The following is a 24208-nucleotide window of genomic DNA, read 5'->3' as shown; positions in this document are numbered from 1 at the left end:
ACAGTAGGTGGAAGCGGATACCCTACGCGGTGGCAGCAGGCGGCGGGAGCTTGCGTCAGCCACAAAGCCACGGCACCAGGCCTCAGCATCGAGTTAGGCGGGACCACGTTTCAGCAACCTCGGTACTTGAGTTCAGCTTGTCAGAATTCAGAGCCAGAGAACTTGGAAAGTTAACTGAGCAACTACAAAGGTAGTAGAAGGGCTTGGAGAAAGAGGGAGAGAGATGTATGCCTTGAGGGGTGAAAGAGGGAGGTGAAGGGGAGGAGAGGTGCAGGCATGCTCCATCGACAGCCTTGCTGGGTCCTGCATCCTGAGGGCCTTTGTTCGGAGGTCTCGGGGGAGGATCTAAATAGAGTATTCGTCAGTTTTCCCAGTGTCTCCTAAGGCTCTCCACTGATTGGTTGGGACCAGGGGGGGGGGGGGGTCACTGGTCAATGCAGCTGGTCCTGATGTTGGCCAAGGCGTTATTCCTTCTGTTTGCTACTTCTGTAGGCCTGGAGCTGAAACACAGCTGAAGCCTAGATGTCATCTTCCAGAGGTTAATGCTTAAGGGACTGGTTGTGCAAGGGTTCGTAGTTCTGCCCGTTGCTAGGCACCTGGGGCTTTCGCCCTGGTTATCCTCCGCACCTGGTCCATCGTTTCTGCTCTGCTGGTCTGTCTGCCTACTCCACATGCATACACAGGACAGGAGAACTTAGGAAGAGTGTATCTCTTCAGACCTATATTAGACTGCAGAAGTCAGAAAGCTGGATTATGCCACAGGCTAGGTGAGACTATGGGACTCCCGGTACTTTGTGTGTTGCTGGTGGGAGGACAGCCTGGTGCAGCCGTGGAGAGTAGGCCAGCAGTTTCACTGCTGGGGAGGGGAGTTGGTGGAGTCTGGGGGAATGTCACTGGAAGAGTGGATGGGCAAATGTGGTGGATGCATGTTGGGATTCATTACGCACCAAAGAGAAGCAATGAATTAGATGTATCTATAGTGCCATAGATATAGATCTTAAAGTGAAAAGATACAAAATGAAATATACAGTAATACCATTTATAAAATTTAATATATGTGCAGAGAACAGCAAAACCACTTTACAAGAATGCTTACAAAAAGATCCACATTATACACATTAGAATACTTGGCTAAAGTAAGGGAGGACCTGTGGAAATATGTGAAAACAAGAGCAGAGAAGCCCTGACTTCAGTTGGTTGGAGCATCGTCCCGATACAGCAAGGCTGCAGGTTCAATTCCTGGTCAGGGCACATGTAACAATCAACCAAATGAATGCATAAATAAGTGGAACAAGTCCATGTGTCTCTTTCTCTCCCTTCTTCTCTCTAATGTCAATTTTAAAAAGAGAGTGAGACAGGAGAAAAAAATAACTTATAAGAACTTGGACGGTGGTCACTGGTGATAGGGCATTTACTAGTGGAAAAACATGTGGTGTACGTTCCCATTTCACCCATTGGTTGTTGGTAAATGTTTAACTACTGGTTCTCCTAGGGAAAATAAACCCTGATTCATAGTGTTTACTTATTTCCAAGGTGAGAATTACTAAGGCTGATTTCAACCACTGTGACTCATGGAAATTAAGCAGTTCGGGCCCTGGCTGAGAAGCTCAGTGCATATGCCAAGGTTGTGGGTTTGATCCTGGGTCAGGGTACCTAAGAGTCAACCAATGAACGCATAAATAAATGGAACAACGAATTAATTTGTTTGTGTGTGTGACAGAGAGAAGGACAGATAGGGACAGACAGGAAGGGAGAGAGATGAGAAGCATCAATTCTTCATTGCGGCTCTTTAGTTGTTCATTGATTGCTTTCTCATATGTGCCTTGACCGGGAGGGCTACAGCAGACCGAGTAACCCCTTGCTCAAGCCAGTGACCTTGGGCTTAGCTGGTGAGCTTTGCTCAAACCAGAAGAGCCCACACTCAAGCTGGCGACCTTGGGTTTCGAACTTGGGTCCTGCACTTCCCAGTCCAATGCTCTAGCCACTGCGCCACCGCCTGGTCAGGCCTGACAGTAACTTTTTGAAAGCCAAAATATATGTGAGAAGATGAGGCAGAACTTCAGTGGAATGTCATGATAACGTGATTGCAAACCTAAGGCTCATGGAACACGCTCTAGCACAACTGAAATGTTTTCTTTCTAGTTTCTTGAAAAATGGTAATATTTCTATCTCCCCAATCATTACTGACCAAATAAACCATGACATATAACCCAAATGTCTACTTTTCTCCCCAAAATACTTAAAAAGATAACAAAACTATTGCCTAGCCATCTGTATAATTTTCCAGGAAAGATAAAATACTATCAGCAGAGAAATGTAATTAGTGTCGTATTTCCCAAAAGAGAGCTATCTCTTTGAAAGGATTAACCATTACTGGTAAAAGGGGTAGATAGGCCTCTACCAACCGTCATTGTTCACCCTTTAAAAACTGCAAATGTAGGCCCTGGCCGGTTGGCTCAGTGGTAGAGCGTCGGCCTGGCGTGTGGAAGTCCAGGGTTCGATTCCCGGCCAGGGCACACAGAAGCGCCCATCTGCTTCTCCACCCCTCCCCCTCTCCTTCCTCTCTGTCTCTCTCTTCCCCTCCTGCAGCCAAGGCTCCATTGGAGCAAAGATGGCCCGGGTGCTGGGGATGGCTCCGTGGCCTCTGCCTCAGGTACTAGGGTGGCTCTGGTTGCAACAGAGCGATGCCCCAGATGGGCAGAGCATCGCCCCCTGGTGGGCATGCCGGGTGGATCCCGGTCGGGCGCATGTGGGAGTCTGTCTGCCTCCCCGTTTCCAACTTCAGAAAAATACAAAAAAACAAAAAAAAACCCTGCAAACGTACACTAGAAGCATTTTACTGGGAAAATAACTATTAAAAACCAAATCTTTTCTTTTTTCATCATGTTAGCCACATCACTGAGAAGGCTTTGTCAAGACAGCATGATAACGCAGCCATCATTCAGGTTGAGTATGAAGGAGTGAGCTTCAAGAGTTCCATAAACCTTTACAAAACTGCTTTTGTTTCTCATCAGTTTTTGCCATGTGCTGTGACCAAGCTAACATTCTCCATCACCAGATACCTTCTTTCTTAGCTCGATTTTAAAAAACAGAGAAGTCTTGCCTGACCACGTGGTAGTGCAGGTTTGAAACCCCGAGGTTGCCGGCTTGAGTGTGGAATCACAGACATGACCCCAAGGTGTCCTGCTTGAGCCCCCAAGGTCACTAGCTTGAGCACAGGGGTCACTGGCTCAGCTAGAGAAGCTCAGTCAAGGCACTTAATGAGAAAGCAATCAATGAGCAACTAAGGTGCCGCAACAAAGAATTGATGTTCTCTCATCATTTCCCTTCCTTCTCTCTCTCTCTCTCTCTATAAAAATATAAAAGAAAAAAAGGAAAACAGAGAAGTCTGGAATGGGTCAAACCCTCCCAAGCAGGGAAGTTAGGTACTAATTACCAACCGCCTCAAAGCCTTTCATATGGCCTTCTGCTCTCTACTTAACCACCAACTCCTCTGCCTTGTACATTTTCACTTTCTCCTTCAGAGAGTCAGGTAAGGCGATTTATATCCTGATCCCATCTGACCAGTGAAGAAACTGAAGAGGTTAAGGTCAAACTATGACCATGGTAACCCAACTTGGTAATCGCAAGACTGAGCCTAAAAACCAGGACCCCCAACACATCACTAGATCATGCTATCCCTCACCTTCCAAGACTTCGTAGGCTTTCTATTACTCTCCAAAAAGTCAAGTGGAGAGGAGGGAGGGAGAAGGATAAAGGAGAGGAAAAGGGACAGAAGTGAAGGAAATGAGAAATATGGGTATCAATATAATCTCCTAAATTATAACTCATGTTGAAATTAAATGTACTATTTTTGATGACTTAGTAATGCCCAATTAATAAGTGGTAAAGCAGAAAAATTCCCTGTGTTGCACTGTACAGTATACACTAGTATTTCTTCCTGAGAGCTTATTTAAGCTTTCAAATAAAACTGATATTCCTGGGTCTTTTGAAATCCCAGCTGGTAAAAGATTCCAGCCAGACTCATGGACCCAATAGCCCACTGCTTCGGGCTATAGAAGTTTCCCTTCAGTCAGTTAACCTGGATTCTCAAGAATTCCTGGCGGGCAAATAGAAGGACCAGATACAGCCAGTCTTTTTGACATTCCACAACCTAATAACTCTCCTGTTTGAGCTGACTCTTCCAGTGCTAAGAAATAGCTCCTAGGAATTGAGACGATTTATGTATTGTAGGTGGTCCTTCCTTAGATAAGGTATAAGTGTGTGTCCCTTTCATAATGCTCTAGAGCAAGTGTCCCCAAACTACGGCCCCAATGCTGAGGCCATTTATCTGGTCCCTGCGGCACTTCCGGAAGGGGCACCTCTTTCATTGGTGGTCAGTGAGAGGAGCACTGTATGTGGCGGCCCTCCAACGGTCTGAGGGACAGTGAACTGGCCCCCTGTGTAGTTTGGGGACCCCTGCTCTAGAGAATTAGATTTAGTTAAAACCTGTGCATTCTACTTTCACTGGAAAATTAAACCCTCATTATTACCCTACACCGGGGGATCATCACATTTTATTCTGCAAAGGGCTAGACAGTAAATATTTTAGGCTTTGTGGACCACAGAAGGTCTCTGTCCTATCTTCCTTATTTTTTAAACAACCCTTTGAAAATGTAAAACCACTCTTGAGTGCCATACAAAAGGCCTCTGGCTGCCTTAGTTTATCAAACCTTGTCCTAAACAATTTAAAATGAGCCCTATGTAGCCTATGTGGAATTGGTTGGACTTGCTCATCCAGACTTCTGAAGACTAACTGAAGGGGGAAGTAAAGCCAACGTGCTGGTAATTCAGAAAGGCCAGCGGAGAATGGGGTCTCCCAAGGCTCCCCTAAGGCTGTGAAGGGCGACTTCCACTTGGTTTGGTTTGCCTTAAGCCTGAACCCAGGGCGCTGGCTAACAGGGGTCAAACTGAAAAACATGAACAGGCCAGCTGACTTCACACTGCCTCCCCAGGGAGCTAAGGTGGGGACAGCAGGCTGGTCACAGAGCCGCTCTCGTCTGCTCCCTCAGCACATCCCACTCCTGCTCCTGAGGGCAAGACAGGCCCCCGTCAAGCCCCGGAGAGAAATCCGGGCCTCCTAGTTTCTCCAAGATATGGATCCTGATTTCCACAAAATGGCTCAGCAGATTCCACAACTGATAAGAGAACTTTAATACAAATGTCTGCTTTTTGAGCTAGCTCCTCCCCCCATGAGAAAGCAGCATAATCACTAAAAAGTAACTCATTTATTTACTGGTGCTCTTTTTAGGCAATCTGAATTTTTTCCACCGTCGCAAGACCACTCTGTGTTTCTCACTTTCAGTCTTCTCTTCAAACACTTTTTTCAGGAGAACCCGCATCACTATCTCCGTTTCTGTTTCTTTATCTTCTCCAATTAGAAGATCCAATGTATCGCCCACTTTCACCTGAAAATTGATAGAATACTGAACCTTTTATTACATCTCGGAAAACGCAAGCCAATGTCAACATCTCTACTTTCAGTTTCCACTGGGTTATCATCACCTGGGGCAAGGAAGGAAGGGTCCCGACTCCTCTCTAAGTCCTTTTCCTAGGGTTGCACTGGAGGCAGCTCAAACACACCCAGCTCAATTAGTGTCCTTCGCCAAGACCTGGACAACTGACACCTTGTGGATAGCCCCTGTGTGGTGGGGGTCGAATACTCACCTCTATTGCAGGTATTTATTTTGATAATAGTGTAAAAAGCGGGGCACACGCTTAAGAGATTACGGGCAGAATTATTACTACATGCACTGGAGAGACAATTTCCAGTGTTAACATTTTTCACTGATTTCATCCCAGGTGAGCTACATAATCGGGCCCTAGGCAGCTTGTTGGAAATTAGCTACTGTGAGACAGTGGTCAGCTCTACCTCTTAGAACAATGGAGGCAGAGACCGCTTTTCTAGCCCTGGCTGGTCCCAGTAATGCCACACCATCAAGAAGAGAAACAGGAAACAGATGGTTACCAGAGAGGTGGGAGTGGGAGTGGATGAATAGATGAAAAAGGTGAAGGAAATACAGTCAATAATATTGTGATAAGTTTGCACGGGGACAGATGATTACTAGAATTAGGGTGATCCCACTGTAAGCTATGGCTATAAATATGTCAAGTCACTACACTGTATACCTGAAACTAATATTGGATACCAACTATACTTTAAAAAATAAGAGAGAAAAGACTCAACTCAAAGATGGAATGCCACAGAAAAGAGGGTCAAGTTGGATGATTCAGTGTGTTCAAAGGCTCAGGTCAAATCCATTTTTGTCCCGTTGGGAGGCTTGGCTTGAGCCAGTGCTGGGCACGCCCTGTGGCAGCTGTGTCGTTGCTAACAGTGTGCTGCATCCCAGGATGGATACCTGGTCTAGGCAATTATGGATCCCAGGGGATCTTCCCAGTAACTAGGGAAGGGTTAGCTAAACCAACCCAATTGCCATATGCTTCTCCTACTAGAACACAGGCCAAAGGTGACCAGGGGCCATCTCAGACGCTCACCACTCTTCCAAGGGGAGGGGGAACCCCGGCACGGGCCGTGGGCTCCAAGTGGGCACATGTGACCACTTGAAAGCTAACTGGAGGGCTTCTGTTTAAGAAGCACAGTTCCACACGCCGACTTTCACTGTACTTTCCATGAAAGGGCTCTGAGGCAGTCATAATCTCATGCTTTCCAAACACACCTGTTCTGCCGCCCACACATGGTTCTGCAGGCCCAATGCTAGTCTACAACATGGGCCTGCACACCTGCTCACATAATGCCGCACTGTCACTCCAGGTAGCCCAGAGCAGCCAGGGGAAGAACTCACAAAGGGGCCTATTTTAAAGCATTAACCTTCTCCCCTATGTTTGAAGGACGGACTGACCTAGGGATCACAGGTGAGGTGGGCGGGGCAGGAGGGGGTATCCTCCTGTAGTTCTGCTGGGTTCAATTAAAATAATAAAAAAATGACTACAAAGCTACAACTGTGCAATCACTTAAAATACAAGATTTGGAGGCCTGGGAACTCTACCTTTTCTGGCATAACTCTGTCTCACTAAAATTCATTTTCTATTAATGTGTGTATATGGTATGAAATTTAAAAGGTACAAAAGGATATAAAGAAAAAAAGCAATTGCCCCTGTGTATCTTTTCACAGAATACTGTGGTTGAGACAAGTAGGCTCACGTGTCCCGAAAAGCAGACCCCTTGGTGGCTTCCTACTAGGGCATGGAGCAGGGAAGGCATCTTCTCCTTGACCCAGCCTGCCCCAGGGAGCTGTGAGCTTGGGAAAGCCTCACCCCCAAAGTGGGGCCCACACTGTCTGGGCCAGCAGCTGCCCAGCACCCGCAGCTCCGGGCCGCACACGGTCTGAGTGCACAGGCAAGCTGTGCTCAGCTGCAGAAGCCAAGGTTACAGCTGCAGCGTCAGGCAAGCGCCTAGCTCTGCAGGGCCAGCAGCCAGGCACAGGCCCCACGCAGCAGGCCGTGGGACGGGGTGTGTTCTTTATCCCCTGCAAGGCCCTGTCCTTCCGAATGTGGGAGATGGAACAGCAGACACAAAGCAAAAGTGGCTGGGATTAGAGGCTCTTCCAAATATCTACATTTCAAATGTCCCCTTCGCTGCAGTTACTATGGCTACCAGGTCTCCTAGTAACAAGGCAGCCAAGTGTTAATACTGGCCCCTTCCTTTGCTGACCCTCAGGAGAAATCTGGAAGGCAGCGAGACAACACAACACCAACAGAACACCTAACTGTTGAAGAAGCAACAATTAGGCTGTAGTTAACAACATCTCAGAGCAGATGGAGAAAAACAGACTGTGGCATTTATAAATGAGACCCTGGCACAGAGGCACCGGACACCGAGAGCAGGCCTGCCCTTTGGAAAATTGCAGTTGGTGAGCAGGGGGCTGGGCTACAACCACGAAAAAGCAATTATGGGATGAGAAAGGCCTGCTCTCCAGAGCATGTCCCAGGCGCCTGATTTCCTGCAGCCCAGTGCACAAGGACCGACACCCACAGTCTGAACCTGCTGGGTCACGGCCAGTAGAGGGACCATGGGCCTTGTGACCTGGCAGTTGACACAAGTACTGAAGTCCTCAACTCCTGTCCACTTCGGATCCTGGGAGAAAGGACTCTGAAGGAAGCCTGGGTGCTTGCTCACCAAGGTCCACGGCCATGAGCTCACAACCTCTCTTGTCCCAGGGCAACAGGATATAACTCAGGTCTTCCAGCCTCAGGGGTGTTTTGAAATATGAGAGAAGCTAAAATAAAAACCTCTAAAAGTGTGTCTAACTTCCCTTGAGCATGGGGTTAGATTATGTCTGCCAATGTCTCATAGGTCTGTGTCCTCCCAACTTCTCAAGGGTCTTCATCATACACTTTTTTCTTTCATTAACTTTTACCTTCATTATTGTTTCTTCGAATTATAAAAGTGATACAAATGTGTAAGAAGTTAAGAAAATAAAAAGCATGAAGAGGCCCTGATGGTTGGCTCAGTGGTAGAGCATTGGCCTGGTGTGTGGATGTCCTGGGTTCAATTCTTGGCCAGGGCACACAGGAGAAGTGCCCATCTGCTTCTCCACCCCCCCCCTCCTTTCCCTCTCTCTCTTCCCCTCCCGGAGCCAAGGCTCTATTGGAGAAAGTTGGTCCGGGCAGTGAAGATGGCTCCATGGCCTCTATCTCAGGTGCTAGAATAGCTCCAGTTGCAACTGAGCAATGCCCCAGATGGGCAGAGCATCATCCCCTAGTGGGCATGCCAGGTGGATCCCAGTTGGGCGCATGCAGGAGTCTGTCTGTCTGTCTGCCTGCCTCCCCGCTTCTCATTTCAGAAAAAAAAAAAACAACATGAAGAAATTATAACCCATAATACCCCACTCAAAAAACACTAGTAATTGTGTGACCAGGTGGTGGTGCAGTGGATAAAGCACTGGCCTGGGATGCTGAGGACCCAGGTTCAAAACATCGAGGTTATCAGCCTAAGCACAGGCTCACTACTTTTGAGCATGGGGTTGCCTGCTTGAGCATGGGACATTGACATGACCCCATGGTGGCTGTCTTGAGCCCAGGGTCACTGGCTTGAGCCCAGGGTCACTAGCTTGAGTAAGGGGTCACTCGCTCTGCTGGATCCCCCTGGTCAAGGCACATATGAGAAGGCAATCAATGAACAACTCTAAGGTGTTGCAATGAAAAACTGATGCTTCTCATCTCTCTCCTTCCTGTCTGTCCCTGTCATGCTCTCTCACTTTAAAAAAACAAAACAAAAAACACTAGTAACATGACATTTTAGTTCTAGATGTATGTATATGTAACTTATTTTTACAAAAATACATATATTTAACAGAATTTTTATAAATATACCATACATGATTTATTGTAACGATACTGGCTCTGGCCAGATAGCTCAGTTGGCTAGAGCATCATCCCAACATGCCAAGGTTGTGGGTTCAATCCTTGGTCAGGAACAGATTGATGTTTCTGTCTCTTTTTCCCTTCCTCTCACTCTAAAATCAATCAATAAATTTTAAAAACAGAACAACACTGGATACTGGAAATACATTTTCTTTTCTTCTCTTTTTTTCCATTGATTTGAGGAAAGGGGGAAGAGGAGAGGAAGAGAGAGAGAGAAAGAAGCATCAACTCGTTGTTCTCCTTAGTTCCATTTTTAGTTGTGCACTAATTGGCTGCTTCTCATGCCCTGACTGGGGATTGAACACACAACCTCAGTGCACAGGTATGACGCTCCATCCACTGAGCCATCTGGACAGGGCTAGAAAAATATTTTCTTGTAACACGTCTATGTGACTTCTTTCACTTAACAGTAGTACTGCTATGGAGCTGTCAGAAAACACGGAGCTCCGTTCTGCAGGCTGCCCGGCACAGAGCTATGACCCAGCACAGCTCGGAGGCTGCACTGCTGCACTGCACAGACTCACACATAGCTCAGGTGACAGTAGCCAGACACCTCCATGTGGATCCCATGTTTCCTTTTAGCCTGGTTAGTATTACTTCATGGGAGCTAACATTAATGACTGAGAAGTTTAAATAACAGATTTTTGCCAGTTCTGACTGTTGTCTTAAAATTTCAAAGAAGGAAGTGGAAGCTTCATCTCAAAGTCATTTTGGCTGCAAAAGAGCAAGTGATCTGTGCGACTGAAGCTGGCTAGTGATTCTAATTTAATTAATTAATTTATTTTAGTGAGGAGAGAGAGAGAGAGAGAAAGAAGGGGGGAGGAGCAGGAAGCATCAACTCCCGTATGTGCCTTGACCGAGCAAACCCAGGGTTTCAAACCGGCAACCTCAGCATTCTAGGTCGACGCTTTGTCCACTGTGCCACCACAGGTCAGGTTAGCTGGTGATTCTCACTAGCGTGACCTGGCCGTAGAGAAGACCAGAAATGGTGAAGACAGACACAAGGAGGACCACTAAGGAGCCCAAGGGTAAGCTGAGGCAGCATGAACTGAGTACTGGCAAAGCAACAGACAAAAATATCTGGCTATCTTAATATCTCACCGTTCTGCTCTTCTTCCATAATTTTTCCCCGTTCAGCCTGAGTTCACCTTTGTAGAATGCATCTTCCACTTTGCTTAAAAACAAAAGTCAAAGTGCTTTAAAACAGAGATATATTCAAAACCATTATACAAGTTTGTGAAACACACCTGCCATTAATGCTTATTCTGAGAGACCTACCTCCCCACAAAATCCTCCATCTGAGTGCTGGGAAAGTGAAAGTCAACTGCTCCCAGGTGTATTGTATCTAAACAGGGAGATCAAGGCGTGCTTCTGAAGAGAGGCTGATCTGCTGCGAAGACCCGCCTGTACCAGCAGGCGGGTAACCAGTACTGGCTGGGGCTTTCTGAGAGGCTCAGCACGTGCACCTGCCCCACTCAGGACAGCACCTGGGCTCTCCGCCTGATTCCCTGCGCAGCAACTCCCTGCAGGGTAGTAGTAGCTCCTGTGATAAGGAGCACTGCCTTCCCCTCACGTACCTGCGCTGTGCTCTGAGATAAAAACCAGGCACCATACGTACAGTAAGACTATTGAGAAAACCAGTGCCCTTTCTTGTTGATGCTCTGATTTCAGGTGACTGACATAATCCCGATCAAGTTGCCTGTGGGTTCAGTCATCTTTATGAATCCTTAAACTTCACAGATTGAAAAATTAAACCGTGCCATTAAATTAGGTCATAAAGGTACAAGTTACACAAGGAAATCTTTTTCAATTTTTCATACCACAATTCTTACCTTGCATGCAGTATGCACACAATGATTGCTATGGGAATGAATGAATAATAAGGGTCACTATTCTTATATATTTAGTTAGGAGAGAACGAGAATATTAAAGAAACCTTATAAGTTATACTCAACATCTCTGTGCATTGTATATGAACATAATAGTTTCATCATCATAGGTAACACATGGAGTACCTACTATGTGCCAGGCATACAGAAACACTCAACCCTAGAGAACATATAGAACATAGAGAAATAGTCATTCAATCCTATCAAGTACCTTCTAGAGTAGGTTCTATTATCCCCATTTTACAGATAAGGAAACGGAAGCAGAGAGAAGTTATGTCCAAAGTTGCACACAGAATCAGGACTAAAACACCAGTAGCCCGGCTGCACAGCCTGCATTCTTAACCACCATGTCACACTGCTTCCAGTTGATTCTAAGTTATTTTTCACACTGTAACATTTGCAAAGCCTAGATGCATTTTATACTTGCTATTTACATCTAACATGGTGGTTTCTTTTCTCCTCAAAGATGTTATTAAATCAATGGCTCATCTTAGTGTTATGGGAGTTTTAGAAACAAGGAGATAATGGCACATGGCATTTGCATGCGGTCATGTGACTTCTTTGGGAATCAATGTTCTCATCTATAGAATGAAATAATTGAAATAGGTTTCCTATAAGGTCTTTTCATATCTGTGCATACTCTTCACCATAATATGGGCCAAGTGATTGGTAATGCTACATTAAAATGACCAACTTGAGCCTGACCAGGCGGTGGCACAGCAGATAGAGCATCGGATTGGGATGCAGAGGACCCAGGTTTGAAACCTCAAGGTTGCCAACTTAAGTGCAGGGTCACTGGCTTAAGCGTGGGATCAAAGACATGACCCATGGTCATTGGTTTGAGCCCAAAGATCACTGGCTTGAAGCCCAAAGTCCCTGGCTTGAAGCCCAAAGTCCCTGGCTTGATCCAAAGTTGCTGGCTTGAGCAAAGGGTCACTTGCTCTGTTGCAGCCCCCCGGTCAAGGCACATATGAGAAAGCAGTCAATGAACATCTAAGGTGCTGCAACAAAGAATTGATGCTTCTCATCTCTCTCCCTTCTTGTCTGTCTGTACCTCTTTCTGTCTCTGTCAAAAACAAATTACCAACTTGAAGAAAAGTGACTTTGTAATAAAGTGCACATCATACTTACTTTCTCCCAACGTCTAGGCCTGTCTTCAGGATAACATCATACCGAAAGGACTGAACCACCTTTTCCAGATCTTTATAGTCTCTGACCACGCTGGCGTCTTCCTCTCGCTCCTCTTCCTGCTCACTCACTTCATTATGGTCACTGTCTTCATCAGAGTCCTCTTCAGCTTCGACTTTTCCTAGTGTCTTTCTAGTGGACTTTTTAGAGCTTACATTACTTTTGAGTCTTAAGGAAAATGGAAAAATATATTCTGGAGGTATTAAAAGCCCTGGGAGTCTCAATGAAAAAATATTATGGAAAAGTGTTTTATAATTTGATGCATTTAATTTGGTACTAGAAAAAGATAAGTACTGATTCCAGGAAACACAGAGTTTGTGTGAAGGCGTCCCTCGTAGCACTCCCCAGAGTCCAACCCAGGCATCTGGTTTTCTTAAAATACTGGTGGGCAATCTGATACTAGTCACAGCCATGGTGCATATAACCTGCAGCAGACAATAATTCACTCTTACTTTACAAGTGGTGTCCTAGCATTTTTACAATATAAACCATACACATCGTGAACATTTTATACCTAGTACTGTATTTAAGTTCCCCTACAAAAGGCCATATTGGTTTGCCTGTATGGAGGGCCGTGATGAGTCTTCACACTGTAATTAATGTGCTTACTTCATAAGGGTGGTCATGAGGGTCAAACTAGAGACTATGTGTGAAAACACTGGCTCTACTCTCTCCAACCCCCAAATTAGCTTGGCATTGATGGGTATTTAAAAATATTAACAATAATTCTCAATAATTTGTTTTTGTTTTTTTAAATCTCATGGAGAGAGACTATTTACTGACAACTGTTACATCCTTACAATTGACTTTGCCAAGAAAGGACATAAAACCCAGACTGAATCTCAACTTTATTTCAAACTCCAGCCCCAGCAAATCAGAGCTAGGAATGAACCAACTACACAGATGTGCGTTTTACCTCGTTTACACCTTCTCCCCACTGTTCAGCAGAGGCATTTGCTGGCAGAGAAGGAAGAGGCCTGGAGACCCACATCTAGGTAATTGCTTCCTCAGGCACTGAGGTGCTGACATGCTGGAGAGCTATCAATTCCTACACTACCTCAAAGGCACAGAAACGGTCTCACTATGATGGTGGCAGACTTCCACAAGTCCATCAGGATGGTTTTAACACCATGCTTAGTAATGTGAGAAGGACTGCCATACGGTCAATATCCTCATACTTCAAACCTCTAAACGACTTTGCTTTGTGCCAAGGCTATACTTTCAGACTGATTTGATAATGATTCACATGAATTTTCCTTCCTACTTTTCATTCATCACAAAGCTGACAATAGCAATTACCTGTAAGCCCATTGAAGAGCACATAGCTAGCTACTTGTAAATTATATTTGTTAACATTTGGGGCCTTATTTTTGTTAGCATGAGTAAGGCAGACTACAGAAGCTCAACTCTATAGTCAGTGCTCTTGGGACCCCAATGTGAGAAATGAAAAATAAAGCAGGATCAATTTAGAGGCGGTTTTTCAATACAACTATAATTTCAAACGATTTTTAAATGCTATGAAATCCTTAGAGTACTCTAAAATCCTGACTAGAAACTAGATGAAGCACCTTTGAAAGATAAACCGGTAATATTTGTACACACGGTCTATCTAATATAACACAGAACAGATAAGAATCAATCACAGAAAGAACTTTTAAGTTTTACAACAGCAGAGATAAAGGAAGAAAATAGTTTATTCCAGTAGTTCCCATGGATCACTACAATCACTTTTTTAAAAGTTATCTAATGGTGAACTACTTTTTATTTTGCCAAGATATGTTTTATCCTTTATTTTGCCAAGTAAGGATTTTTTGTAGTAATATAATCTTTTAAGAAAAAGGAGATTTCAATGATTTTATATAAAATATATTTTCACGGTAGAAAATTTGAAAATACAATAATCTACTCTGATAACAACCATTAACATTTTTGGCATATATTCTTCAGAGTGTAAAATTTTAAATAATTCACATACATGCAGAGTCTATCATTCACCCAAAAACAGACAGGAGGCCCTGGCCGGTTGGCTCAGTGGTAGAGCGTCGGCCTGGAGTGCGGGTGACCCAGGTTCGATTCCCGGCCAGGGTACATAGGAGAAGCGCCCATTTGCTTCTCCACCCCCCACCCCCTCCTTCCTCTCTGTCTCTCTCTTTCCCTCCCGCAGCCAAGGCTCCATTGGAGCAAAGATGGCCTGGGCGCTGGGGATGGCTCCTTGGCCTCTGCCCCAGGCGCTAGAGTGGCTCTGGTCGCGGCAGAGCGACGCCCTGGAGGGGCAGAGCATCGCCCCCTGGTGGGCAGAGCATCGCCCCTGGTGGGCGTGCGGGGTGGATCCCGGTCGGGCGCATGCGGGAGTCTGTCTGACTGTCTCTTCCCGTTTCCAGCTTCAGAAAAATACCAAAAAAAAAATAATAAAATAAAATAAAAAAAATAAATAAAACAAAAACAGACAGGAAGGTTCGTCATAAGTGGCCGGAGCTCTCTATCATCAGCCTCAGGAATTCTGTGTTGGGCGTAAGTTCTAGACTCATCAGAATTTATCCAGGTGATATCTCAAGTACAGGCCAAGACAGCCCTGGCTGAACTCACCCCTGCTGTTGGCCAAAGTAGACTGGTTTATAAGATGCTCACATAATGGAAAAGATGAAGACTGACATTAATGATATCTGTCTAGCTTTAGGTCAGTGTTTTTCAAACTGTGGGTCATGAGCCATTATTAAATTTTTACTTTTTAAGAACTAGAACTGCCTGAGCAGGTGGTGGTGCAGTGGATAGAGCATCAGCCTGGACTGCTGAGGACCCACTTTCAAAGCCCCGAGGTCACTGGTTTAAGCAAAGGGTCACTGGCTCTGCTGGAGCCCCCTGATCAAGGCACATATGAGAAAGCAATCAATGAACTACTAAGGTGCTGCAACTAAGAGTCGATGCTTCTCATCTCTCTCCCTTCCTGTCTGTCTCTCTCTCTCTCAAAACAAACAAACAAAAAACTGAAGAGTTTAGTGACTTCAGCAAACTATTTTTTATTGACTGGCATAATGCCAAAGGCCATGTGCATGCCCTGGAGCTTGACACATGGCTCCATGTCCCACCCCAATTAACAATCTTCTTGGCACTGTACTGTCTGCAGAAGACACAGGCGGCCTCTTGGGGGTAACTGTACAGGTCCCTCGTTTTACAGAATAGTACAAATGAGACTTGGAGCAATTTAACAAGTTGCTAAGTCAGACAGTAAGTGATACAGCCAGGATTCCAATGTCAAGCCTTCTTAACACTCATTGATTGTGGTCAGGCATTGCTCTACATATTAACTCATTTATTCCTTCCAACAAGCCCACCTAAGTTACAGGGTCATGCAGATACCAAGGGGACTCAAACCCAGGCTCCCTGGCTCCTAATCGAGGTTCTTTACTACCATGCTAAACCTCCCACCAATCTTCTGGCTCCAAATCCACTGCGATTTCTGTTACACCATGACAGTTCTCGTTTTCTTTTGAACAAAAGCTAACCTTCACTGACTGCAACAGTAGAGAGAATGGACAGTTTCAGGAGTGGAGAAGTGGAGTGCCACCCTTACCTATAAGAAATCCTAAGAGCGATCCCAGCGGAGGGAAGGCCTGTCTGTGTCAGCCCCTGGACTCCCACATACCCCAGCCCAAAGTCCTGCTTTATTCCACATCGTTTGTCTCTGTGAGAACACCTGGATGTGATGGTGCTCTCCGCACATGTCACAAATAGTTGTATTTACCTGCATTAGGAAACTTTTCCTAGCACAAAATAACTTTAAAATCACACTCATATGTAATATAATAAACAACCAAAATGGCAAGCCAAGCGTTACCTCTGTTAGTATTAGCCACTCCCTCTCTTTCTGATCTACTACACTCTCCAGCAGGCAAATGTTGATAAGTAAATGCTAGCAGTTTAGATAAAATTTACGAACATAAAATTGAGAAAACACATTGTTGGGCAGACGAGTGTGTTAGGCTTGTTCACTTGTACTTTGTCTCAATGGAGCATGAACACGGGGCAGCACCTCGTGTCAGGCCACTTCTGCTATTGTTTGCTGGAGAAGCCCCCCCCCCCCCCCCCCCCGGTCTGTTTGCTCGTCTGCCATTACGAGACTCTAATAACAGATGGCCCACCATTACGAGACTCTAATAAAAGATGGCCCACCATTACGAGACTCTAATAAACGGAAAGGCTCACCATTTTCCGGCTCCACAGTTCCTTCACCGTCTGCCCAAATCCAATGGGAGCCTGCCTGGCCTCAGCCACCGGCCCTACACACATTAACCTAATTTTTTGCTGGAGATGATGACCATTTGCAGATGTTACCGGTGGCCACCCAGGGCTACAGGAGTAGAGTGAGGGCCCAGATTCTACCTCAGAGCTTGGAAACCAGTCAGAGTAGTGAGCGTGTGAGTGCCAGAGGAGAGGGCTAAGCGGGCCAGCCCTCCTCCACCAGAACAGCAGCGATGGTGAACAGCACATTCTTTGTATTTCACTGGAAAATAAAGATCTTACTACTGACAAAAGTTCCTGTCCTTTTAACATGGGCTCCTCTCTTCCAGGCCCCACACAAAATCCACCGTCCTCCTCCACGCCTTTTTCCAAACTAATGCTGCCCCAATGCCTTGTCTTTTGTACTAATCTTACCGTCCAAAAGTAGTGCCTCTAAAGGTAGTGACAGGGCAAAAACTGTGCCCCATACCTCACCCCCACCCCTAATCCACTCTACACACAGCAAAACCAGTGAGGACTCACTTTTGAGAAATGAAATGAGCATCCCGCCCATTACTTCACTCACACGCCCACACTCACTCATTTGCCTGCATATGCCAAGTAGCCAGCTAGGTGCACGTATAAAATGCAGTCCTTGTCCTCAAGAAACTGCCACTTAAGTGGAACGTGGGTGAGTAAATGCGCCGTCAGAGAGCACTAAGTGAAAGCTGAGGTCCAGAGGAGGCTGGCCCTGCACAGGCTGGAGCCCAGAGCAGGATGCCTGTGAGTGCGGAGGCTGGCAAAAGTGGCCTGAAATGGAACTTTGGGGGAAACAGCAAATTACAACAGTGATTTTTTGCTTTCTAGTGAACCATTCTCATCAGCATGCTGTTATTTCTCATTCAAAAACAAAGCAACAAATCCTCTCTTAACCCCAAAGCTGCTACCTCTTTCTTGCTCTTCTTGACAACAAAACTCCTCAGCAGGATGTCTAGACTCTCCTCAGTGCCTCTCATCTTTTAAATCTAAAAGGTAATTTGTTAGTCCCCATTTCATCTGACTTCTCAGCAGCCTTTGAAACTAATCACTCTTCCACTTGGCTTTTAGGACATCTTACTCTTGGTTTACTTTTGCAAGAGAGGCAGACAGGAAGGGAGAAAGGTAAGAAGCATCAACTCATTATTGCAGCACCTCAGTTGTTCACTGATTGCTTTCTCATGTGCCTTGACTGGTGGGGGGCGGGGGCTCCAGCCCAGCCAGTGACATTGGGCTTCAACCCAGCAACCATGGGATCGTGTCTATGATCTTAGACTCAAGCCAGTGACCTTGGGGTTTTAAACCTGGGTCCTTAGCATCCCAGGCCCATGCTCTATCCACTGCGCCACTGCCTGGTCAGGCAGTTTACTTCCTATTTCGCCTGCTGCTTCCTCTTCTCCTTGGTATCTTACTGTTCGAGGGCAGCAGGCTTAGTCTCTGATCCTCTTCTCTTCCACATTTACTTCATCTAGCTCACTCTATCAGTTTTTTTTGTTTTGCTTTTTTTATATTTTTCTGAAGCTGGAAACAGGGAGGCAGTCAGACAGACTCCTGCATGCGCCCAACCGGGATCCACCCAGCATGCCCACCAGGGGGCGATGCTCTGCCCATCTGGGCGTCACTCTGCCGCAATCAGAGCCATTCTAGCGCCTGAGGCAGAGGCCACAGAGCCATCCTCAGTGCCTGGGCCAACTTTGCTCCAATGGAGCCTTGGCTGCGGGAGGGGAAGAGAGAGACAGAGAGGAAGGAGAGGAGGAGGGATGGAGAAGCAGATGGGCGCTTCTCCTGTGTGCCCTGGCTGGGAATTGAACCCAGGACTCCTGCACGCCAGACCGACGCTCTACCATTGAGCCAACAACCAGGGCCCACTCTATCAGTTTTGACAAGTGCATATCAAGACACCAGATACTCCCATGGCTTTAAATACTACCTATATGCCAATGACTCCCTAATCTATATCACCATTCTGGAACTTTCTTCCAAATTCCAGACTTGCATATCTGTACAGAAAAAGAAATTCAGCAGGCCCGAGACTGCTATCCTTTAGAAAGGCCTACTTGCAAGGTAGCCCTTGGCTGCTGTCTGGGAGCTTGGACTTGGGAGGGTTCTCACCATTCCCAGAGTGGCGGGGAGTGGTGTGCTGGGCCTAAACTGGATAAACTACTTGATTTATGCTGAATACCTGCTTTCCTCCCAGGAGTGTGGGATTTGGTACATTCTCGGTAGAGGGTGCCTGTGTGACTAAAGCCTGTTGAAACCCTGGGCCCTGAGTCTTTAATGAGCTTTCCTGACAGACATTTCACATGTGTGATCACAACTGGCTGCCAGGGGAATTAAGCATGTCCTGTGTGACTGCAGTGGGAAAGGGCTATTGGTTTGGAAGACTGCTCCTGGTTTCCTCTGGACGGTCCCCTGCATCTCTGCCACTGCTGACTGTGCTTTGCATACTTTTGCTGTGACCCACAGCTGAGTCCTATTGAGTCTTCCTAGTGAATCACCCTGGAGGTGGCATTGGGGACCCCTGACACAATTTCCAACTGCCTATCTGGTATCTCCACTTGAGTGTGTAATAGGCACTTCAAACAACTGGCCTAAGAAACAAACTGCTGGTATATCATCTCCAGCAGTGGTCCCCAACCCTGTCTGGGCCACGGACCAGTTTAATGTCAGAAAATATTTTCACGGACCGGCCTTTAGGGTGGGACGGATAAATGCACAAAATAAAATTATACTACCGGCGTAAAAACTGTGGTATTTTTAAATATATATAATTGTCAAACTTAAGAGACAAGCATCAAGAGTGAGTCTTAGACGGATGTAATAGAGGGAATCTGGTCATTTAAAAAAATAAAACATCGTTCTGACTTAAATATAAATAAAACGGAAATAATGTAAGTTATTTATTCTTTCTCTGCGACCAGTACCAAATGGCCCACGGACTGATACCGGTCCGTGGCCCGGGGGTTGGGGACCACTGATCTCGTCCCAAATCATTATGTGCAGCCTAACCCACCTCTGCCAATGATAACTCCACCCTTCTAGCTGCTGAGTCCAAAAGCTTCCGATCATTCTTGATTCTTCTCTTTCCCTCATACCCATAAGCATTATGTCAGGAAATCAAGTGGTGGGATTCCCCCCACTTCCACTGCTACCAGATTCTAGCCTCCATCACCTAACACCAGGGTTACCACAAAGGCTCTGTTAAGAGTCTGTTCTCCACATAGTGGGCAGAGTGATTCTTTCAAAAAGCAATTTAGCCTGACCTGTGGTGGCGCAGTGGATAAAGCCTCAACCTGGAGATGCTGAGGTCGCCGGTTTGAAACCCTGGTCAAGGCACATACGGGAGATGATGCTTCCAGCTCCTCCCCCTTTCTCTCTCTCTGTCTGTCCTCTCTCTCTCTCTGTCTCTCCCTCTCCTCTCTAAAATGAATAAATAAATAAAAATTAAAAAAAAAAAAAAAGAAGCAATTTATACCAGTAATTTTCAAGTGGTGCTGGTGCAAGGAAGAGTTAATCACTCTGATGTTGTATGAAAATTATGGACCCAATGATCTTAGTTGAATTCACTTATTCTGAGGGTGACTGCACTTAGCCTGTACCATCAATGAAAATACGATGGAGACTGAATTTGTAGACTCCTTCAAACAACCTTTTGCACCACACAACGCATTTAAAAACTGCGCACAATAGACAAAAAGCATTCGGACAAACTTAGGTAGTATTCAATGCATCAAACGTGAAGTTGGCAAGTCAAGCACCAGTTTGTATCATGTTGCACTGTTATGTGCGGGAAGATAAAACTTTATTTGATGCCTATTTCCGTTTCCACCTGGTTAGGTTACTGGTTCCCAAATGTAAAAAGGTTGAGAACCACTGACTTACATTGTTACTACTTTTCTCAAAACTCTAAAAGCACCGAGAAAAGCAAAATCTCTGCCATGGCCTAAAGGCTCTTTGTGATCTGGCCCCTCCACTTCCTCTTGGACCTCATCTCCTCCTCTCTCCCCTTGCTCACTCAGCTCCAGCCACACTGGCCTTCCTGATACTCTTCACACACAACAGGCCCATTTCAGGGTCGAGTCCTCTCTTCCAGCTCCACCTAGGATACTCTTATCCCAGACACCTGAGTGGACAACTCATCTTCACTTCAATGTGGTCTGCTCATTCCAACCCTATTGAACAGACATTTCCCCCTCCCAATCTCCACTTACTCTGCTCCACTTTCTTCCCCCATAGCAGTTATTACCTGCTATCACGTTATACACCTCATTGGTGGTTTTCAGTATTATATTTTGCCTGTCTCCCCTACTAGAATATAAACTCCACAAGGATAGGGATCTTCACCAGTATTATTTCCCCTGCTGAATCCTAAGGAGTGCTCGGAATAGCGCCTGGCACATGGCAAGTGCTTAATTACTGTAGAACTCAAGTACATTAGGAGAACTGGAGCATGCCAATGAATCCAGGGGAAAATGGGGATGGACTGATGGGCAAGAAGCTAGATCTCCAATGGCCTCGCATACACCTTAGATCTCCCGGACCTTACCCCGAGGACGTGGGAACCATAAAAGGTCTTTAAGTAGGGAAATAACCCGATAGTTCACTTGAAAAGATTTCCTTGGCGCCACTGTGGACAGGAGCATAGCGGTGATTATGGTAAGAAGCCCCACCACGGTTTTGGGAGAGAGAAATGTTCAGCAGAGAAAGAATATCTGTGACCTAACCGAAGGCTCTGGAAGAGGCAACGCTGTCCTTCACCTGCGGAAATCGGCTCACGTTCCTTAGCCTGTTCACTGCTCCGTAAGGAGAAGCGGGTCTCCCTGCTGCAGTTAAAAACCCTGCGGTTCCCTGGACACCTCAGAGGCGGCCGGACGGCCTGCACGGACGGGCCGTGCCCCCACCCCCACCCCGCCCCTCCCCCACGGGCTGCGCACCTTCCCGGGTCCTCAAGGTCGAGGGAAGCTGGACCCCTGCGTCCTCGCTCCGGGTCCGTATGTAGACAGAAGTAGGTGCCGAGCCCGGCGGCGAACAGTCTCGGCCCGCCGGGTGCCCACAGGGCGTCCCGTGGCTGGGCAGGACGCGGGACCTACGCGGCGCGCTAGCACAAGCGAGGGCGGGGCAGGGGCGCTCCCGAGTCCCTATTACACTAGTGCGCGCCGTGAAACAGAAGGGGAACGCGCCGGCAGGGGCGCAGTTACCTGTGCGTCAGAGCCGCTCCTCCCCCCTCCCGCCCCGCAGCGGCGCCGACCTCCGGAACTCCAGGCACGGCCCTGCCGATGCCCGCCCCTTCCGTCGGCGCCGACGCAACGAGAGCGGTCGGGCAGGGCGCACAGGTGCGGCGGCGGCGCAGCGACCCCCGCTGGACGTCGTGGCCCGGAGGACTGAGGGGAAGGCTGCTCCGAAGACACGCCCCGCGGAAACCGGCGCAGAATTGTTCCACGTGGCTGAAGAGAGCTTCTGTTAATATATTGGCTCTGGATTCTCTGGAACATCTTTGAGAATTACATATATTGTCTCCAGAAAAATATATATACCTGTCAGAATTTACAAGAATAAAGCCACTAAAAGATCAACTGAGTCATACCTGTCCAGTTTACCGGTCAGGCAGTATGTAATTAGATGGCATAAAACAAAACAAAAAAACCAACTCTGAAAATATTGCTTAGAAGTGGACCTTGTGGAAACAGCCCTTTTGTGATGTAAAAAGAGGAACCAGAAATTAAAGAATTTTCAAGGGACAACCTGTTGCATACAGTTTCGTACACGTTCATGTTAATGCTCATGAAGATACATGCTCCGTTAAAATAGAAAGTATTCTTTTCCCCACCTGACCGGTGGTGGCGCAGTCGATTGAGTATCAGCAGGGCCCTGGGTTGCCAGCTTGAGCACAGGATCATGGACTGGAGAGCCCGGTTAGTGACATGATCACAAGACCTCTAGCTAGAGCCCAGAGGTTGTTGGCTAGAAGCCCAAGGTCGCTGGCTTGAGCCCGAAGTTACTGGCCTGAAACCCAAGATTACTGATTTGAGCAAAGGGCCACTGGCTTGGCTTGAGCCCCCAGGTCAAGGCAGGTAAGAGAAGCAATCAACAGACACCTAAAGTGAAGCAACTAGGAGTTGATGCTTCTCTCCCCCCCCCCCCCACTTCCTGTCTGTCTCTCTCTACAAAAAGAAAGAAGTCATTTTTTTCTTGTCTTCAGGGTGGCCTCCCTTTCTCTTCCCAACTTATACACTTTCATTTCACTGCTTTTTCAATGCTTCACACAGTAACTACTAATCAGCACTTGTATAGTCAGAAAAAGCAGTAGGAAATTGTTTCAACTGCTGAAGTGATACAATTTCGTATATCAATTCAGTTTATACTGTTGACATTCTATATGGGTGGTACACAGTTGCATTTACTAGTTTAAGTTGCATTTACTAGTTTAAGTCATTTGTAAAAGATTACAGATAAATTATTAAATTTTCCAGTAATAGGGGTTAATCAATATTATAATAAACTGACAAAATTGCCATAGGATCATGTATGATTATGCAGGGAGATAAAAGAATACAATGATATTGGCTTACACAGAATCAACTTGGTCACTGGCTTTTCAAAAAATAAATATTTCAGACCTGTGGTGGCGCAGTGGATAAAGCGTCGACCTGGAAATGCTGAGGTCGCCGGTTCGAAACCCTGGGCTTGCCTGGTCAAGGCACATATGGGAGTTGATGCTTCCAGCTCCTCCCCCTTCTCTCTTTCCTCTCTCCCTCTCTGTCTCTCTCTCCTCTCTAAAAATGAATAAATAAAAAATAAATATTTCAGGCCCTGGCCGGTTGGCTCAGCGGTAGAGCGTCGGCCTGGCGTGCGGGGGACCCGGGTTCGATTCCTGGCCAGGGCACATAGGAGAGGTGCCCATTTGCTTCTCCACCCCCCCCCCTTCCTCTTTGTCTCTCTCTTCCCCTCCTGCAGCCAAGGCTCCATTGGAGCAAAGATGGCCTGGGTGCTGGGGATGGCTCCTTGGCCTCTGCCCCAGACGCTAGAGTGGCTCTGGTCACAAGGAGCGATGCCCCAGAGGGGCAGAGCATCGCCCCCTGGTGGGCACAGCGTCGCCCCCTGGTGGGCGTGCCGGGTGGATCCCGGTCGGGCACATGCGGGAGTCTGTCTGACTGTCTCTCCCTGTTTCCAGCTTCAGAAAAATACAAAAAAAAATAATAATAATAATAAAATAAATAAATATTTCAGGCCCTGGCCGATTGGCTCAGTGGTAGAGCATCGGCCTGGCGTGCCGGAGTCCCGGGTTTGATTTCCAGCCAGGGCACACAGGAGAAGCGCCATCTGCTTCTCCACCCCTCTCCCTTTCCTTCCTCTCTGTCTCTCTCTTCCCCTCCCAGAGCCAAGGCTCCACTGGAGCAAAGTTGGCCCGGGTGCTGAGGATGGCTCTATGGCCTCTGCCTCAGGTGCTAGAATGG

General features: G+C 46.7%; 1 protein-coding gene across 2 annotated transcripts; it reads right to left on the bottom strand.

Annotated features, from left to right (window-relative positions):
- Positions 1-1025: 1025 nt before the first annotated feature.
- Positions 1026-22011, bottom strand: MTRES1 (mitochondrial transcription rescue factor 1). 2 transcript variants are annotated; one of them, XM_066247944.1, is made up of 4 exons: positions 21953-22011; positions 12444-12925; positions 10525-10597; positions 1026-5447 (listed from the first exon to the last, which is right to left on the bottom strand). In XM_066247944.1, exons 2-4 carry the CDS (start codon positions 12911-12913, stop codon positions 5268-5270), a joined length of 723 nt encoding a protein of 240 aa, XP_066104041.1. In that variant the 5' UTR covers positions 12914-12925; positions 21953-22011; the 3' UTR covers positions 1026-5267. The 2 variants fall into 2 exon arrangements, with proteins under 2 accessions (XP_066104041.1, XP_066104039.1); XM_066247942.1 differs by lacking the exon at positions 21953-22011 and adding an exon at positions 21689-21936.
- Positions 22012-24208: the final 2197 nt, after the last annotated feature.

The sequence above is a fragment of the Saccopteryx bilineata genome, chromosome 12 (assembly GCF_036850765.1).
Source record: "Saccopteryx bilineata isolate mSacBil1 chromosome 12, mSacBil1_pri_phased_curated, whole genome shotgun sequence".
In the NCBI taxonomy this organism is placed as follows: Eukaryota; Metazoa; Chordata; class Mammalia; order Chiroptera; family Emballonuridae; genus Saccopteryx; species Saccopteryx bilineata.
This window is presented reverse-complemented; position numbering and strand designations above follow the sequence as displayed.

Coding starts and splice junctions, on each gene's coding strand:
- MTRES1 (XM_066247944.1), bottom strand. CDS start 12,913: ATGGCTGTGACTAGTATCAGATTGCCCACCAGTATTTTAAGAAAACCA. Junction 10,598..12,443: donor GGCCTAGACGTTGGGAGAAA/GTAAGTATGATG, acceptor TTTGTTTTTAAG/CAAAGTGGAAGATGCATTCT. Junction 5,448..10,524: donor TATGGAAGAAGAGCAGAACG/GTGAGATATTAA, acceptor ATCAATTTTCAG/GTGAAAGTGGGCGATACATT.